Source organism: Lepidothrix coronata, unplaced genomic scaffold (assembly GCF_001604755.1).
Source record: "Lepidothrix coronata isolate B3197 unplaced genomic scaffold, Lepidothrix_coronata-1.0 Scaffold352, whole genome shotgun sequence".
NCBI classification, from domain to species: Eukaryota; Metazoa; Chordata; class Aves; order Passeriformes; family Pipridae; genus Lepidothrix; species Lepidothrix coronata.
In genome coordinates, this window is record NW_016690532.1 from 155,828 (window position 1) to 171,522 (window position 15,695).

General features: G+C 69.5%; 4 protein-coding genes across 6 annotated transcripts; 2 read left to right on the forward strand and 2 right to left on the reverse strand.

Moving 5' to 3' along the window:
- Positions 1-1,171: 1,171 nt before the first annotated feature.
- INPP1 (inositol polyphosphate-1-phosphatase) lies at positions 1,172-4,150 on the forward strand. Of its 2 annotated transcripts, XM_017838670.1 has the most exons (6): positions 1,172-1,203; positions 1,949-2,163; positions 2,239-2,299; positions 2,599-2,799; positions 2,878-3,052; positions 3,141-4,150. In XM_017838670.1, exons 2-6 carry the CDS (start codon positions 1,960-1,962, stop codon positions 3,631-3,633), a joined length of 1,134 nt encoding a protein of 377 aa, XP_017694159.1. In that variant the 5' UTR covers positions 1,172-1,203; positions 1,949-1,959; the 3' UTR covers positions 3,634-4,150. The 2 variants fall into 2 exon arrangements, with proteins under 2 accessions (XP_017694159.1, XP_017694158.1); XM_017838669.1 differs by lacking the exon at positions 1,172-1,203 and having other exon boundaries at positions 1,397-2,163.
- An 87-nt stretch (positions 4,151-4,237) lies between these two features.
- Positions 4,238-7,682, forward strand: CD63 (CD63 molecule). The gene is made up of 8 exons (XM_017838681.1): positions 4,238-4,317; positions 4,747-4,820; positions 5,936-6,124; positions 6,617-6,691; positions 6,781-6,876; positions 6,944-7,087; positions 7,167-7,250; positions 7,474-7,682. Exons 2-8 carry the CDS (start codon positions 4,755-4,757, stop codon positions 7,537-7,539), a joined length of 720 nt encoding a protein of 239 aa, XP_017694170.1. The 5' UTR covers positions 4,238-4,317; positions 4,747-4,754; the 3' UTR covers positions 7,540-7,682.
- A 347-nt stretch (positions 7,683-8,029) lies between these two features.
- RDH5 (retinol dehydrogenase 5) lies at positions 8,030-11,184 on the reverse strand. Of its 2 annotated transcripts, none has more exons than XM_017838677.1 (5): positions 11,115-11,184; positions 9,748-10,068; positions 9,103-9,361; positions 8,843-9,006; positions 8,030-8,342 (listed from the first exon to the last, which is right to left on the reverse strand). In XM_017838677.1, exons 2-5 carry the CDS (start codon positions 10,058-10,060, stop codon positions 8,119-8,121), a joined length of 960 nt encoding a protein of 319 aa, XP_017694166.1. In that variant the 5' UTR covers positions 10,061-10,068; positions 11,115-11,184; the 3' UTR covers positions 8,030-8,118. The 2 variants fall into 2 exon arrangements, with proteins under 2 accessions (XP_017694166.1, XP_017694167.1); XM_017838678.1 differs by having other exon boundaries at positions 8,183-8,342; positions 8,839-9,006.
- A 555-nt stretch (positions 11,185-11,739) lies between these two features.
- Positions 11,740-13,401, reverse strand: BLOC1S1 (biogenesis of lysosomal organelles complex 1 subunit 1). The gene is made up of 4 exons (XM_017838693.1): positions 13,281-13,401; positions 12,969-13,041; positions 12,428-12,560; positions 11,740-11,979 (listed from the first exon to the last, which is right to left on the reverse strand). Exons 1-4 carry the CDS (start codon positions 13,339-13,341, stop codon positions 11,866-11,868), a joined length of 381 nt encoding a protein of 126 aa, XP_017694182.1. The 5' UTR covers positions 13,342-13,401; the 3' UTR covers positions 11,740-11,865.
- Positions 13,402-15,695: the final 2,294 nt, after the last annotated feature.

Sequence of the window (15,695 nt, forward strand, 5' to 3'; positions counted from 1 at the left end):
AGCCACGAGTTGGGGGGCACGGGGATCCCCGGGGGGCTGCAGCGGGCGCTGGGGGCGGAGGGGGAGGTTGAGCACCGCGGGAGAAGCCTGGCACCGGGCAGAGCTGCGGCCACCGCCAGTGGGTCCCGGGAGCAACGAGGACCATCACACCACGACCGGGGGGAGACCAGCCACGAACTGGGGGCGTGGGAACCTCGAGGGGTCACGGGGGTCCTGTCCCCAAGGCGGGGGCTCTCGAGCTTTGGGGGGGCAGAGCAGTGAGGTTGCCCACTCTGAGCAAAGCCTGGCACGGGGCAGATGCCGCCGCCAGTAGGTTCCAGGAGTAACAAGGATTGCCACAAGCACTGAGATTAGTGTGGGGACCCCACAGGTGACCGGGGACCCCCCCCAACTTCCGGTGCCGGCCCCATCAGAACCATGGAGAGGGGAAGAGACACCGGGGATACACCGGCACCGCTCCGGCGCGGCGGGGGTGGTGAGGGGGTCCTGGCCCGGTGCGGTGGGGGAGTGGCACGGCCCGGGCGGGGGGGCTGTCCCGGGATGGGTTTGGGGGGGCGGCCCCGTTACCCCCCCGGTCCCGGGGGGCGGTGCCAGCGCGTCCCGCCAGGGGGCGCCACTGAGCTCCGGGGTCGGTCCCACAGCGCCGGGGGGGCGGCGCCACCGCGCGGCCACCGCGGGAACTGCAGGGGGGCACCGAGACCCCAAAGGGGGGACACGGGGGGACACAGGGGGGACACAGAGACACACGGGGACACACAGGGACCCCAAAGGGACACACAGGGACCCCAGGGACACACAGAGACCCCAAAGGGACCCCAAAGGGACACACAGGGACTCCAAAGGGACTCCAAAGGGACCCCAAAGGGACACACAGGGACACATAGGGACACACAGAGACCCCACAGGGACCCACAGGGACACCACAGGGACCCCACACGGGACGCCGGGGGCAGCGGGACCCGCAGCGGGGCTTCCCCCGCCGCCACGGCAGCGCCGCTCCCCGGGGTGACACCCCGGGAAGTCGTCGCGGTCCCTACCCCCCTACACCGGGGTCCCGCCGCCCTCGGGGCTCTCGCAGCGCCGGTGTGACCCCTCCGCCGGGCGCTGCCCCGCCGGGCCGCGGGAGCGAGCGGGTTAAAGCGGCTCCGTGACGCGCCCGCCGTCCCCGCCCACGGGCCGCCCCAGGAGCTGTCAGCGGCCCCGGCCCCGGTAACGGCAGCGGCGGGGGCTCCTCAGGGGGCCGGGGGTCCCCGCGGGGGCGGCTCGGGGCGGGGGACAGCGGGGGGTCGGGCCCCGGGGAGGGGGGGAAGTTTGGGCCGCGGTCGTTACGGGGGGGCCCCATCGCCCCGCGCCTTCCGGGGGGCAGCGGGGACCCTCCCCTGCCCCGACCGCTTCCTGCACACGCGGGACAGACACCCCACACCCCGCGGGGGCACCGGGGGGGGCACCGGGGGGGAGGCGCAGCCCCACGGCCACGTGTCCATCTCCCCGTGGCCCCGTGTCCTCATGGCCCCGTGTCCCCATGGCCCCGTGTCCCCATGCCCACGTCCTCATGTCCCCACCTCTCCATGTCACCACATTCCCGTCACCACGTCCCCATGTCACCCTGTCCCCACATCCTCATGTCCTCATGTTCTCATGTCCCCACCTCCACATCCCCATGTCCACGTCCGTGTCCCTGCAGGCCCATGTCCCCACTCCCACAATCCCGACGTCCCCATGTCTGTGTCCCCACATCCCTATGTCCCCATGTCACCCTGTCCCCACGTCTCCACGTCCCCACATCCCCACGTGCCCAGGTTCCAACGTCCCCATGTCACTCTGTCCCCCGGTGTCCCCACATACCCCCCTTCCTCCCTCTGCTCCCGGGATCATTTCGGGGCCAGGCAGGGCCCGTCCCTGGGCTCTGCCCCTCCCAGGGGGTCCCCTGAGCGCCGTGTCCCCCCAGCCCGTCCCGCCATGGGGGGGCTGCTGCAGGCGCTCGTGGGGGTCTCGGAGAAGGCGGCGGAGCTGGCGCGGCTGTGCCGGCGGGAGGAGCCGCTCTTCCAGCTCCTGGTGGCCGAGAAGACGGGCCCCGACAGGAACAGGAGGTTCCTGCAGGACTTCAAGACCCTGGCGGACGTTCTCATCCAGGAGGTCATCAAGCACGACCTGGGCAAGGAGGTGGGTACGGACCGGGGGTCCCCCGGGTGCCCCGCGCCCCCCGTGCCACGCTGAGCCCCCTCTGTGCCCCCCCAGTTCCCGGAGCTCCAGGGCCACATCCACGGGGAGGAGTCCAACGAGTTCAGGGACGTGCAGGGTGAGTCGGGGGTCACCGGGGCAGGGGGTCCTGTTCTGGGGCTGTGACTGAGTCGGGGGTCCCAGTGCTGGGCCACACAGGGTCACGGCTGAGGGGGAGTCCCCACACTGGGAATGTGAAGCCGTGGCTCACTCGAGGGTCCCCTCAGCAGGGACTGTGGGGCTGTGGCTGAGGAGGGGGTCTCCATGCTGGGCCCACACGCTCGTGGCTGAGTTGGGGGTCCCCACACTGGGTCTGTGGGGCCGTGGCTGAGCTGAAGGTGCCCATGACGGGGCCGGGGCTGACTCAGGGTGTGGCAGGGGGCACGGTGGCCGTGCGTGTCTGTGCCACACGGGAGGACACGGTGGCCCTGCTGCTGTCGGTGCTGGGCCCCGAGCAGGCGGCGGCCGAGCTGCTGGCGGACGCCGTGCACCGGGACGTGGTGCTGGGGGATGTGACGCTGGCGGGCGCCGAGCCCGGCGTGTCCCCCCGGGACCTGGCCGTGTGGATAGACCCCATCGGTGAGTGGGGGGCTGCAGGGGCGGGGCGGGGGGCGGGGACCCCCGTGTGCCGCCGCTGAGCCCCGGCTGCGCCCCCAGACTCCACCAACGAGTACATCGGGGGCCGCGAGGACGTGCCCCCCGTGGATGGCATCGCCCCCGCCGGGCTCTGCTCCGCCCTGGTGCTCGTCGGGGCCTTCGACCGCCTCTCAGGCCGCCCCGTCCTGGGCGTCATCAACGAGCCCTTCTTTCGACGGGACCCAGAGACCCGCAGGTACCGGCACCGCGGGGGCACCGCGGGGGCAGCGGGGCGACCCCCGGGGGCGGGGGGATCCGCGCTGACCGTGCCCGTGTCCCCGCAGGTGGCAGGGCAGGTACCACTGGGACGTGGCCCACGGGGACACCCGGCTGTGCTCGTTGAGCCCCCCCGACCCCCACCCCGTGCCCCGCGTGGTGCTGAGCCGGGCGGAGGGGGCGGCCGTGCGGGGGGCTCTGGGCCCCCTGTGCGGGGGGCGCCTGCACTTCGCGGCGGGCGCGGGGTACAAGATGCTGTGCGTGATCCTGGGGCTGGCGGACGCCTACGTGCTGTCCGAGGGCACCACCTTCGCCTGGGACGCCTGTGCCCCCCACGCCATCCTGCGCGCCCTGGGCGGGGGGGTGGTGGCCCTGGAGGGGGCCCTGCGAGCGCGGCGGGAGGGGCGCGCCGGGGACCCCCCCGAGCTGGTCTATAACCGCCCGGCAGAGGGGGCGGGGGGGGCCGAGCGCTGGGCGAACCGGGGGGGCCTCGTGGCTTATCTGCACCCCCAGCACCTGGAGGCCGTGCTGGGGGCACTGGCCACCGTGCCCGGGCTGTGAGCCTGCGGCCGAGACCCCCGCGGGTGGGTATGGGGGGCTGGGACCCCGGGGTTAAGGGTTCGGGATGGCTGGGATCCGAGGGTATGGGGGGACTGGGACCAAGGACAGTGGGATGGCAGGGACCCCGGCGTGGGAGGTCAGAGGGGTCTGGGTCCCTGGGGTGTGGGCTCAGGAGAGGCTGGGACCCCAAGGTGTGGGGTCAGCACTGTCTGGGGTGCAGAGCAGAGGGTCTCAACGACCTTGAGGTGCAGTCACAGGGTGACAGGGACCAAGGGCAAGGGGATGGCAGGAACCCCGGGTTTGGGGTCAGAGGTGTCAGGGATCCCAGAGTGTGGGGTCAGGGGGCTGAGACCCCGGGTTTGGGATCAGGGGTGTCAGGGACACCAGGGTACAGGATACAGGGGGACAGGGACTCCGGGGTGGCCAAGACCCCCTGACCGAGGGCAGCCGGGACGGGGTGGGAGCTCTGAGTGCCGGGTCCCCTCGGTGGGACCCCCCGTGTGTCCCCCCCATTAAAGCGCCTCTCGCACCCCCGTGTCTGTGCTGCCGGGGCGGGGCGGGCCCGGGGCGGTGCCGGGGCGGGTCCGCGGTCCTGTTAACTCCCCGGGCCCGTCACATGATCGGGGAGCGCTCGGGAAGGACGGCGGGGAGCGGGACCGGGAGCGCCGGGAGCACCGGGACCGGGTGGGGAGCGGTACCGGGACTACCGGGAACGGGGCGGGGAGCGGCACCGGGACCAGCGGGAACGGGGGGAAGAGCGGTATTGGGAGCACCGGGAGCGGCGGGGGAGCGGCACCGGGACCACCGGGAACTCGCTGAGGCTCCTGGGCTGTGGGGGGAGCGGCACCGGGAACTTCGGGAGCCCCTGGGCCGGGGTGGGGAGCGGGACCGGGACCACCGGCACCGGCAGGGGTTGTGGAGCAGCCCCGGGAACTCCGGGAGCGGGGGCGGCGGCACCAGGAATTCCGGGAGCACCGGGACCAGGGCGGGAGCGGTGCCGGGACACCGGGGCTCGGTCCCCGGGATCGGGACTGGGGGTCTCGGGCCGGTGAACGGGAGCGGGGTGGGCCCGGGCGCGGGGCCGGGGCCGGTGCTGAGCGGCGGCTCCCCCAGGACGGGCCATGGCGGTCGAGGGGGGCATGAAATGCGTGAAGTTCCTGGTCTTCTTCTTCAACTTCATCTTCTGGGTAAGTGCGGGGCTGGGGGGCACCGGAGGGACAGCCGAGGGGGGTCCCGGGGCCGGCAGAACCCGGAAGGGGGACCCAGCCCCCCCCCCCAATCCCCCAGACCCTGAGTTGGGGGTCACGGGGACGGGGGGGGAGTGTTCTGCTGCCGTGGGGGTGGTCCTGGAGGGGCAGGAAGGGACCCCTGTGCCTACTCTGGTCTCTGCAGCCCCATGTGCCATCCGTCGGTTCCAGGGTTAACGGGGGGAGCCCGGCCCTGGGGTCACGGTGGGGACCCCGCGTGGGGGTGTGGGGGGAACCCTCCCTGCCTGGGGTCCCCCGATAAGCGGGGCGCGGGTTTGGGGAAGTCGGGGTGAGGAAAGAGGCGCGAGAGCCCAACGGCCGCAGCGGGGGATGGGGGCTGGGGGGGTCACGGGCCCCTTCCCGGCCGCTCTCTCACCCCCCCACGCAGGGAGGCACTTGTCCCCACCCTAATCCTGCCGGGCTGAGTCACCCCTCGAGGGCCGGGGGAGGCGGGGGGGGACACGGTGACACGGCGGGACACGGCGCCAGCCCCCCCGCCCCCCCCGTGTTTGTGCAGCGGCGGCCGAGCCCACGCCCCGCGAGCAAACAGGGCACGGCACGGGGGGAACCGCCGCCCCCGGGATATGGGGGAAGCGTGGCAGGGGTCCCACCCTTGCGGGGGGCTTGGAAATGGGGGGGAATAGACCCCACAGCCGGGCAGGGGCGAGGTGTCCCAGCTCCTGCGGGAGGGGGCTGCTGGTGTTTCCTGGTGGGATAAACTCCCCCCCCCACCGGCACCCCCGATCCACAGGGACCCCCAGGGCAGGGATCCGGTGCCAGATTCCCCCTCCGAGGCCTCGCGTGGCCGGAAGGCCGGACTTCCTGGACTTTCCGGCACTCGTGGGGCCAGCGGTGCCCCCCCCCGTGCCCCCTCCCACCGCGGGGGGGCTGTGCTGGGAGAGAAACCTCCCACGGCCCCCAGGGAGGGGGTCCCCGGTGTGAAGGCAAACTCCAGAGAGGCTGCGGGTGCCCCCCCACCCTGGTGGCTCGGGGGGGCTCCAGGGGGGGTCCCGGCTGTGCCCCAACGCTCTCTGCCCCCCCTCTGTGCCCCCCAGGTGTGCGGCGTGGCCCTGATCGCCATCGGCATCTACGCCCAGGTGGCCCTGGGTAAGGCCCTGGTGGTCAGCAGTGGCTCCTCGGCCGGGACCCCCGTGGCCATCCTGGTCCTGGGCGTCATCATCTTCTTCATCTCCTTCTTCGGCTGCTGCGGCGCCTGGAAGGAGAGTTACTGCATGGTCACCACGGTGAGGGGGAAACCCTGCTGGGCCCCCGGGACATCCCCATCCAACCCCCCCCAGGGACACCCCCATCCAAGCCCCCCACCCTGACCCCCCCAATGTGACCCCCACCCAACCTCCCAAAATAATCCCCACCGTGACCCCCAACCCAGTCTCCGCTCCCTGAGCCCCCACTGTGACCCCCTCACCCTTTCACTGTGACCATCCCCCAATGTGACCCCCCTACCGCAGCCCCTCTAGTGACCCCCTCAACTCGCCCCTTCACTGTGAACCCTCACCATAACCCCTCACTAACTGCCACCGTGACCCCCCCCCCCCACTGTGACCCCCCCAAAATACCCGACCCTCCTGAAACTCTCCCTGTAACCCCCATCATGACCCTCCCTCACTCTGAGCCCTCACCTGACCCTGCCACTACAACCCCCACTCAGCCCCCATGAACCCCCACCCCCACTGTGACCCCCCCGGGGACCCCCTGACCCCCCCGTGCCCCCCCAGTTTGCCGTCCTGCTCAGCATCATCTTCCTGGTGGAAATCGCCGCCGCCATCGCCGGATACGTCTTCAAGGACAAGGTGGGAACACGTGGGACAGGGACACAGCCCCCCCTCCCCCGGGGTCCCAGGGACCCCCTGGCCCCGGTGTGACCCCCCCGCCCCCCCAGGTGAGGTCGGTGCTGAAGGAGGGGCTGCAGGAGGCCATGAACAAGTACGAGGAGGACCCGGCATTGACCGAAGCGCTGGACGAGCTCCAGAGGGACGTGAGTATCGGGGTGGGGGCGCGGGGGGGCATCCGGGCCCCCCTGACCCCCCCCTTCCTCCTCTCAGTTCAAGTGCTGCGGGGCCAACAACTACACGGACTGGGCCAACATCAAGCAGTTCCAGGCCAACGACACCGTGCCCAGGTCGTGCTGCCGCGTCAACACCACCACCTGCAACGTCCACCCCAGCCCTGAGACCGTCTATGAGAAGGTGAGACCCCCCCTCCCAGACCCCCCTGCCATGCCCCAGGGGGTGTCCTGCACCCCCTGAACCCCCCTGTCCCCCCCAGGGCTGCCAGGAGAGCATCGAGGCGTGGATGAAGAAGAACATCCTGGTCGTGGCCGCGGTGGCTCTGGGCATCGCCTTCTTCGAGGTGGGATGTGGGGCTGAGCCCCCCAGTGTGGGACTGACCCTTTGGTGTGGGGCTGAACCCCTGCAATGTGGGGCTGACAGGGCTGACCCCTCCCAACACCCCGCTGTGGGACTGTCCCCCTGACCCCTCTGGAGTGGGACTGACTCCCCCCCCTCAGTGTGGGGCTGATGGGGCTGAAACAACCCCCCCCCATGTGGGACTGACCCCCCTTTTTCCTCCCCAGATCCTGGGCATCATCTTTGCCTGCTGCCTCATGAGGGGCATCCGCAGCGGCTACGAGGTCATGTAGCCACCCCGACACCCCCAGGGGGGCTCTGGGGTCCTGGGGGGTCCCCCTCGGCTCTGCTGGGGCAGAGCCAGCTCCCCCCGGGGATCCCTCAGGGCCGGGAGGTGTCCCCGGGTGTGGAAATAAAGAGAAAAAGCTTCTGTAGAGCTGAGTGTGCCCCCCGGCAGTGGGGGGCGTGGGGGTCCCTTGGGGGTGGGACAAGGACCTTCCTGGGTGGGGGCCATGTCAGTGTCCCCAAATCCTCATGTGCCTCCTCAATGTCCCCAAGTTCCCACGTGTCACTGTGATGTCCCCAGCAATCCCTGAGCAGGCTGGGGTCAGGCTGGGGGGCTTATTCACCACCCTTGGGGGGGTCTCACAGCTCTTGTGGGGGTCTGGGGGCTCTGTAGGCCACCTCAATGTCCCCAACAGTCCCTGAGTGCCACCTCAATGTCCCCAAATCCCCATGTGTAACCTCAGTGTCCCCACATTCCCGCGTGCCAACAGCCCCCAGCAGCCCCCGAGCAGGGAGGGGTCGGGCCGGGGGGTTTATTCACCACATTTTGGGGGTCTCACCGCCCCCGGGGGGGGTCTGGGGGCGGTCTAACGGACACGGTGGGCCGGCTTGGGCAGGATGGTGGCCAGGATCAGGTCCACGACGCAGGAGGGCAGGTAGGAGGCCGGGAGCCAGAGCAGCTTCGCGTCCCAGCCCGCGCTGTAGCGGGTCCGGGGGTGTCGTGCCCCCAGTGCGTGTTCGATGCACCCCGTGACCTTGGTCAGGTCCCCGTCACACATCAGGGTCATGATGAACCTCTGCACCTTCAGGTCTGGGGGGGAAAAGGGGGCATCAGGTGGGGGGGAAGGGGGTTCAGGGAGGGGGAAACAGGCAGCGGTGACTTTCTGCACCTTGAGGTCAAGGTGAAGTGGGAAGGGAGAGTGGGGGAACTGAGGCAGAGATGAGCTGTTGCACCTTGAGGTGTCAGGGATACAGGAAAAGTGGGAGTAGGTGAGGGGAAACTGAGGCAGGAGTGAGATGCTGCACCTTTGAGGTCTGGGGGGTTGTGAAAAAGGAGGGTCAGGAAAGGGAGAACTGAGGCAGAGATGAGCTGGTGCGCCTGGTGTAGCACCGTGTGGGTGCAAAGGATGCAGGAAAGGGGGTGGTGTGGAAGGAAACTGAGGAAGCTCAGGGGGATGAGGGAAAAGAGGGTTCGGGAGGAGGGAAACTGAGGCAGAGCCCTCCTGCCCACTCACACTTATAGAAGCCCCCCCATCGCAGTTTTGGAAGCCCCCCATCACCTCCCATTTTTGAAGTCCCCCCCTCACCCACATTTTTGGAAGAAGTCCTCCCCGTAGCTCAGCCGTGTCTCAGGTGCCAGGCGCTCCCAGAGCTGCTGCAGCGACGCCTCGAGGACCTCAAGGTTGGTCACGGCTGTCTTGAAAAACCCGGGCTCGACGATGCTCACCTTGACCCCGAAGTGGTACATGTCCCTCCTGGGGGGCATGGGCGGGTCAGGGGGCTCCAGGACCCCATAGGGAGGGGTCAGGGATGGGTGAGGGGCTCCAGGGCTGGTGGGGCCTGGCACGCACCGCAGGCTGTCAGAGAAGGCCTCGACGCAGTACTTGGACATGCAGTAGCCGCCGCCGTTGGCCGAGATCCGGCCCAGGACACTGGACGTGTTGACCACCCGGCCCCGCGCCCGTTTGAGCAGCGGCAGCAGCTGCAGTGTCACCTCGATGGCCCCAAAGGTGTTGACGGCCATGACCCGCCGATAGTCCTCGATGTCCATCCACTCCGTGGGGCCGATCGGGTTGGCCACCCCCGCGTTGTTCACCAGCCCGAACAGGCCTGTGGAGGGCATGGGGTGAGGTCCCCCTGCCATGGCCCTGCCCCAGGGCACCTCCCCTGGGACCCCCACCCCACCCCCAGTGTGCCCTGGTGGGACCCTCCCTCTGTGTTCCTGTGCCTCCCTCAGGACCCCCGTCCTGTCTCCAGGGTGCCTTGGCAGGACCCTCCCCTCTGTCCTGCCCCACGGCTGTCCCTGCTGGGACCCCCCCCATCCTGTAGCCCCTCTCTGGGGCTCCCCACAGCCCCACCACCCTTCACCCTGGTGGGACACAGCCCCCCATGTTCCATCCTTGTGAGGGACCCCTAATCCTGCCCCACAGCCCCTCCCCGGGTCCTCATCCCCCCATATCCCCCGTGCCCCCCTTGCATGCCCCCCTTGCCCTCACCTTTCTCTCCCACCTCTGCCCTCACCCACTCCCCGGCCCTGCGGATGCTGTCGGAGCGGGTCACGTCCAGCAGGGTGGTCCGGAGGTGGCCCCCGCAGCTCCTCTGGAGGCTCTCGGCGCCGTGCGGGGTCAGGCAGGCAGCGAGCACTCGGTAGCCCCTCCGGCTGAGCCGCCGGGCCAGGAGGTTGCCAAAGCCGCTGTCACAGCCCGTGATGAAAACGTGCTTGTCCTTCACCGAGGGCAGGGTCCGGTGGTCTCGCACGAGCCAGCCCAGCGCCCAGGCCAGGGCAGCCAGCACCACGTACAGCCACATGGGGGGGCCTGCGGGGCGGGGGGGGCTGTGGGACCCCCACCAGGACCCCCCTGCAGCCCAGGTGGAGCTCGGCTGGACCCCCACCCTGCCCCGGTGCCACTGGCCTGCGGGGAGGGGGGGCTGTGGGACCCCTGCCAGGACTGCCCTGCACCCCGAGTGGAGCCCCGACCCCTCACCCCTCGCATGGGGACACCCCCCTGCCCCCCCTCGGGGGTCTGGTCTCCCTCAGGTGGGGGTGGGCAAAGGGGGGCACTCAGTGCCCAGGTGCTTTGGGCACACAGGTGACCCCAGGGCCGTCCCTGTCCCCCCGAGGTGGTGTTTGGTGCCCCCGGCCCCCCCCGAGCCCCCCCCGGCCCCTGACCCACCTCCCCGCGGCCAGGCCGGGCCCGCGGGCGGCCGAGCCCGGATTAACCGGCCGTGCGTCACCGCCGGGGCCGGACCCAGCGCCGGGGCGGCTCCGGGAGGTCCCACCGCGGCCCCTCCCGCAGCAGGAGCGACCCCCGGGGCCCTCTGACCCCCGGGGCATGCAGGGAGGGGTCCTGCACCGTGGGGTCTGGGACCCCCGACCCACCTGCCCCCACACCCGCCCCTCGCGGGGAGGGAGCCCTGGAGGGGCCGTGCCCCCATCCAGGAGCCCCGTCTGAGGGGTTTTGGGGGTGTCAGGACCCTCCGTTGCTGGTTGGGGGTTATGGACCTGCTGGGGTGGGAGGGACCCCCGTTCCCACCCTCGGGTTTGGGGGGGTCACTAAAGGAGGGAGGACAGTCAGGGTCTGTCCTGTGCTGGGGGGGGGTCATGCCCCCCTCCAGAAGCCCCATCTGGGGGGGCTTGGCAGGTGTCAGGATCCCCACTGCTCCCCACTTTCAGGTTTGGGGGGGACACCGAAGGGTGGGAGGACACCCGGGGTCTGTCCTGCACCTCCAGAGATGGGGGGGGGGGTGGGCAGGACAAACTGGACAAACTCCCCTCACCAGCCCTGGGGCAGAACCCCCTCTCTGGGCAGAACCCCCACAGAAGACCCCATGGGTCGGGGTGCAGAGGGGGGTCCCCACCTACCTCCTGAGGGCAGAGGGCTCCAGGTGCTGCTCTGGCCACGGCGCTGGGGCCGAGTGAGGTGGGGGGGTCCCGTGAGAGCCGGGGGGGGACGTGGCCACTCCTCCCTGTGCCCAGCACGGCCAAAGGTCTCGGGGGGCTGAGCTCCCTCCCCCGCGATGCTCCAGGGAAGGGGGGGCTTGGGCACCTCTGGGGGTGCTGGGAGACCCGCTCACCTTGTTGGGGGACCCTCCCAATGGAGGAGACCCTGCCCAGAGAACACAGAGACCCCTGGGGCCCCCTCCCAGCCCGGGGGATGGGGGGGCATTGTCCCCTCCCCCGGGGGATTAGGGCCCTCCCAGCCCTGGGAAATAGGGGGGGCATCACCCGGAGCCTCCCCCGGGGGGATTTAGAGCCCAGAACGGGCCCTTTGTCCCAGGGAAAAAGGAGCCTCAGAGCCGAGTTAAGCACTAAGGAGGATGAGGGGGCTTAGGGGGGCCCGGGGGGGCTGTACCAGGGTCCTGCCGGTGCCTGGCCCAGCCCCCCCTCCCCGAGCTCCCCACACTTTATTCCACCCACTCCCAGGGCGGGGGGTCCCGGGGACGCTCCAGGAGCTGCTGCTGCAGGACCCCCGTCCTGTNCCTCCCCGAGCTCCCCACACTTTATTCCACCCACTCCCAGGGCGGGGGGTCCCGGGGACGCTCCAGGAGCTGCTGCTGCAGGACCCCCGTCCTGTGCCGGGAGCAGCCGCGGTGCTGGGGGTCCCGGGGGTCCCTCAGGAGCAGGAGGAGGGCTGGAGCTGCCCCTTGTAGACGTACTCGAGGGCGGTGGCGATGGTCCTCATGTCCATCTCGATGCTCCGCGCCCAGTTCTCCACGTCACCGATCTCCTGTGGGACGGGGTCCTGGGGGTTTGGGGGGGTCCCACAGGGGCCCAGGGATTTCGGGGGGATTCCCATGGTGGAGGTAGGGATCACAGGGATTTGGGGGGACTCTGTCCCTCCCTCTGGCAGATGCAGCCCCATGGGGCTGCTGGGACCCCCTGGGTGCTCCCCGAGACCCTCTGGATTCTGCTGGGACCCCCTGGATGCCACCCAGGCCCCCCCTTGATGTTGCCCAAGACCCCTGGGTGCTGCCCACCCACTCCAGCACAAACCCAAGGGTCTGGGGGCTGCCACCCCACCAAAGACCACAGGGGACACCCCCCCTCAGTGCCCCCTCCCCTTATTGCTCAGTGCCCCAACTCAGTCTCAGGGGTGTCCCAGAGTGACAACCCCGTGGCGGGTCGGGGGTGGGATCCCCCCCAAGGGCTGTGGATTTTGGAGAGGGGTCTCCCACCTTGAGGGCCTGGTTGAAGTTCTCCACCATGGAGATCCAGTGCCCCGTCTGCCGGGCAAACTGGGCCGCCTGCACCTGCAGGGTCTTCACCTCCTGGTCCAGTTTGCGCTGGTTCACATAGGCCTGGGCCACCCTGGGGGGGCACGGGAGGGGCTGGGCCGTGGGGTCCTGCCCTGACACCCCCCAGGGCAGGGGGAGCCCCGAAAAAGGGACAAAGAGCTGGGGAGGGGTTGGGAGGGGCTGGGGGTGTGTTGGGCAGGGTTTTGGGGGGGACGGGGTGAGGGGGTGGGGGGTCCTAGGTGGGTCCCCAGCTGGGGGCTTGGGGGTTTTGTGGGTCCCTGGGGGTCTGCGGGGCTCGGGGTTTGGGGCTCAGGGAGTCCTCAGAGGGGGTTTGGGGGTCCCCTGCTGTGGTTTGGGGTCCGGGGGTCCTCGGTCGGCGTCCGGGGGTTCCCAGCCGTGGTTTGGGGTCCCCAGGGGGGTTGGGGACCCGGGGGCCCCCGGCTGGGTGTCCCCAGTCCGGGTCGGGGGGTCGCGGGCTCACCCCACGTTGAGGTGATCGACCAGGGCCTCTGTGAGGCGCGTGGCGGCCGCGATCGCGTCCCTTCGGCGCCGCTCTGTGTGGGGATGGGGGGGTCACACACACACACACACAGGGCCGTGAGGGGCGGCGGGGCCCCCAACCCCATGACGTCACAGGTGAGTGCGTTACGTCATCGTGACATCACTGCCCTCCCTCTCCCCTCCGTGACGGACAGCCGCGCCAACCAATGGGACGCCGGCCCGCGGTGAGCGGCAGGTCCCGCAGCCAATGGCGGGCGGGGGCGGTCGCCATGGTGACGGGGGCGGGTCTCACCCTGCAGCTCGCGCCGCTCGCTCTGCCGGGCCTGATGCTCCTTCAGCAGCCGCGACAGCATGGCGGGGGCACGTGACCGTGACGTCACCTACACGTGACCCCCGAATCTGCACGTGACACGGCCCGCGGGGACACGTGACCGGGGGGCTGTGGGGGGCCATGGAGGGACCTATAGGGGACTGTATGGGGTCTATAGGGGACTGTAGGGGACTGTATGGGGACTGTAGGGGGTCTATAGGGGACTGTATGGGACTGTATGGGGACTCTATGGGATCTATAGGGGTCTGTAGGGGACTGTATGGGGTCTATAGGGGACTGTAGGGGATCTATAGGGGACTGTATGGGGTCTATAGGGGACTGTAGGGGACTGTAGGGGACTGTATGGGGTCTATAGGGGACTGTAGGGGACTGTATGGGGTCTATAGGGGACTGTAGGGGACTGTATGGGGTCTATAGGGGACTGTAGGGGATCTATAGGGGACTGTATGGGGTCTATAGGGGACTGTATGGGACTGTATGGGGACTCTATGGGATCTATAGGGGTCTGTAGGGGACTGTATGGGGTCTGTAGGGGACTGTAGGGGATCTATAGGGGACTGCATGGGACTGTAGGGGACTGTATGGGGACTGTAGGGGACTGTATGGGGTCTATAGGGGACTGTAGGGGACTATGGGGTCTATAGGGGACTGTAGGGGATCTATAGGGGACTGTATGGGGTCTATAGGAGACTGTATGGGGACTCTATGGGATCTATAGGGGTCTGTAGGAGACTGTATGGGGTCTGTAGGGGACTGTAGGGGGTCTATAGGGGTCCGTAGGGGACTGTAGGGGGTATGTAGGGGACTGTATGGGACCTATAGGGGACTGTATGGGATCTGTGGGGCCTGGATGGGGGCCTGGGGGGACTATAAGGGGTCTGTATGGGGGATGGAGGATTTGGGGGGGGATTGAGGGGTCCTGCACTCCAGAGGCTGCTGGAATGACTCTTAACCCCCCCCCCCTTTTCCTCCCCAGGTGTTCCCAAGTGGGAATTCCCGCCCTGCCACCCCCTTCCCGGCCCTGAATCCTCGGGAATTGTCCCACTCAGGGAGGGACTGGAGCCGGAGCCACCGCCAGGAAAGTGCTCCTGGAATTCCCTCGGGAGAGCCGGGACTGGGGGCTGCCAAAAAAAACGTTGGGGTCACCCCGGGAGCCGGGGGGAGGAGGAGGAGCGGGAGGAAGGTCATTCCCTCACCTTGGGCAGGGAGAGGGAGGATGAGGAAGGCAGAAGGATTCGGGAGCCCCAGAACTGGGGGATGATGACGAGGAGGATCCTGTTGTTCCCTCAGGCTGGGCACGGGGAGGGAGGATGAGGAAGGCACAAACCCCGGGGTTCAGCAGCCCCAGAGGATGATGAGGATGAGGAAGATTCATCATTCCCTCGCGCTGGGGAGGGAGGATGAGGAAGGTGAGGATCAAAGTGGGGAGGGGGCTCAGGGTCCTCCAGCCCCCGGTTCCGCCTCCCCGCAGTGGCCCCGCGGTGCCGCTCCCAGTCGCTCCCAGTTCTCCCAGCAGGGACCTGGCGGAATTCCCGCAGAACCCGAGTGCGAAACGTGGCCGGAGATAAACCCGGGAGGGTAAAAATAACCCCGACTCCGGTTCCAGCCCCTCCGAGCCCCGGGAGCGGCTCCGGGATCGATCCCGGGGGCCCTGGGAGCCAAGGAGTGTTTTGGGATTGGGGGGGTGGGCTGTCGGCATTCCTCTGCCCCCCCCCATCCCGGGATTGGCTCCGGGAGGGTCCCGGCGGGGTTTGGAGTGGGCAGGGACGGCCATTCCCGGCAATTCCTGCCCCGCCTTCCGCAGGAACGGGAGGTCAGTGCCCGGTGGGGACCTTGCAGGTGACAAGTGACCCTCGCCCAGGTGCCGCGGGCGGTGACACCTCTCCAGGCGCTCATCCCGTTGCCAATGTGCCGATGGGGAGCTGCTCCCGTCCCTCCCCCCGCCCGTGGACGGTGCTCCGGGAGTATCCCGGATTTCGGGATCCCATCCAGCCCTCCCCGGAGTTCACAGAGCGTTTCCCTCCCTCCTTCCCTCCCGTCCCTGCCCCGCCCCAGCGCCGCTCCCACCTCCGCTCCCCGGGAAGCGCTTCCCCGTCGCCCACTCGGAGCTCCTGATCCCTTCCCAGCCTCGGCCGCAGTCCCGGGGCCGTGGGAGCGGGATGAGTCCGGCCCCACTTGCCCTCTCCGTGCGGGGGGGGATCAGCCCCGCGGCCCCCCCAGAGCCACCGGCAGCCGCTGGGATGAGGCTGCGGGTTCAGGGAGCTCAGAGCTCCCGTCCCATCAGAATCAGAGCGAAGGGAATCTCCCAACAAGGAGTTTTCTCCTCCTGATTCTTGACTCTGACACCCCCCACCCCGGCCATGAGAACGCTCGTGC

Excerpts from the sequence above, each read along its gene's own strand:
- RDH5 (XM_017838677.1), bottom strand. The coding sequence starts at position 10,060 with ATGTGGCTGTACGTGGTGCTGGCTGCCCTGGCCTGGGCGCTGGGCTGG. Across the intron at positions 9,362-9,747 it reads GGCAGAGGTGGGAGAGAAAG|GCCTGTTCGGGCTGGTGAAC; the intron begins GTGAGGGCAAGG and ends TGCCCTCCACAG. Across the intron at positions 9,007-9,102 it reads GCCTTCTCTGACAGCCTGCG|GAGGGACATGTACCACTTCG; the intron begins GTGCGTGCCAGG and ends CATGCCCCCCAG.
- CD63 (XM_017838681.1), top strand. The coding sequence starts at position 4,755 with ATGGCGGTCGAGGGGGGCATGAAATGCGTGAAGTTCCTGGTCTTCTTC. Across the intron at positions 4,821-5,935 it reads TCTTCAACTTCATCTTCTGG|GTGTGCGGCGTGGCCCTGAT; the intron begins GTAAGTGCGGGG and ends TGTGCCCCCCAG. Across the intron at positions 6,125-6,616 it reads GTTACTGCATGGTCACCACG|TTTGCCGTCCTGCTCAGCAT; the intron begins GTGAGGGGGAAA and ends GTGCCCCCCCAG.
- BLOC1S1 (XM_017838693.1), bottom strand. The coding sequence starts at position 13,341 with ATGCTGTCGCGGCTGCTGAAGGAGCATCAGGCCCGGCAGAGCGAGCGG. Across the intron at positions 13,042-13,280 it reads CGAGCGGCGCGAGCTGCAGG|AGCGGCGCCGAAGGGACGCG; the intron begins GTGAGACCCGCC and ends ATCCCCACACAG. Across the intron at positions 12,561-12,968 it reads GTCGATCACCTCAACGTGGG|GGTGGCCCAGGCCTATGTGA; the intron begins GTGAGCCCGCGA and ends GTGCCCCCCCAG.
- INPP1 (XM_017838669.1), top strand. The coding sequence starts at position 1,507 with ATGGCCCCGTGTCCCCATGGCCCCGTGTCCCCATGCCCACGTCCTCAT. Across the intron at positions 2,164-2,238 it reads AGCACGACCTGGGCAAGGAG|TTCCCGGAGCTCCAGGGCCA; the intron begins GTGGGTACGGAC and ends GTGCCCCCCCAG. Across the intron at positions 3,053-3,140 it reads CGGGACCCAGAGACCCGCAG|GTGGCAGGGCAGGTACCACT; the intron begins GTACCGGCACCG and ends GTGTCCCCGCAG.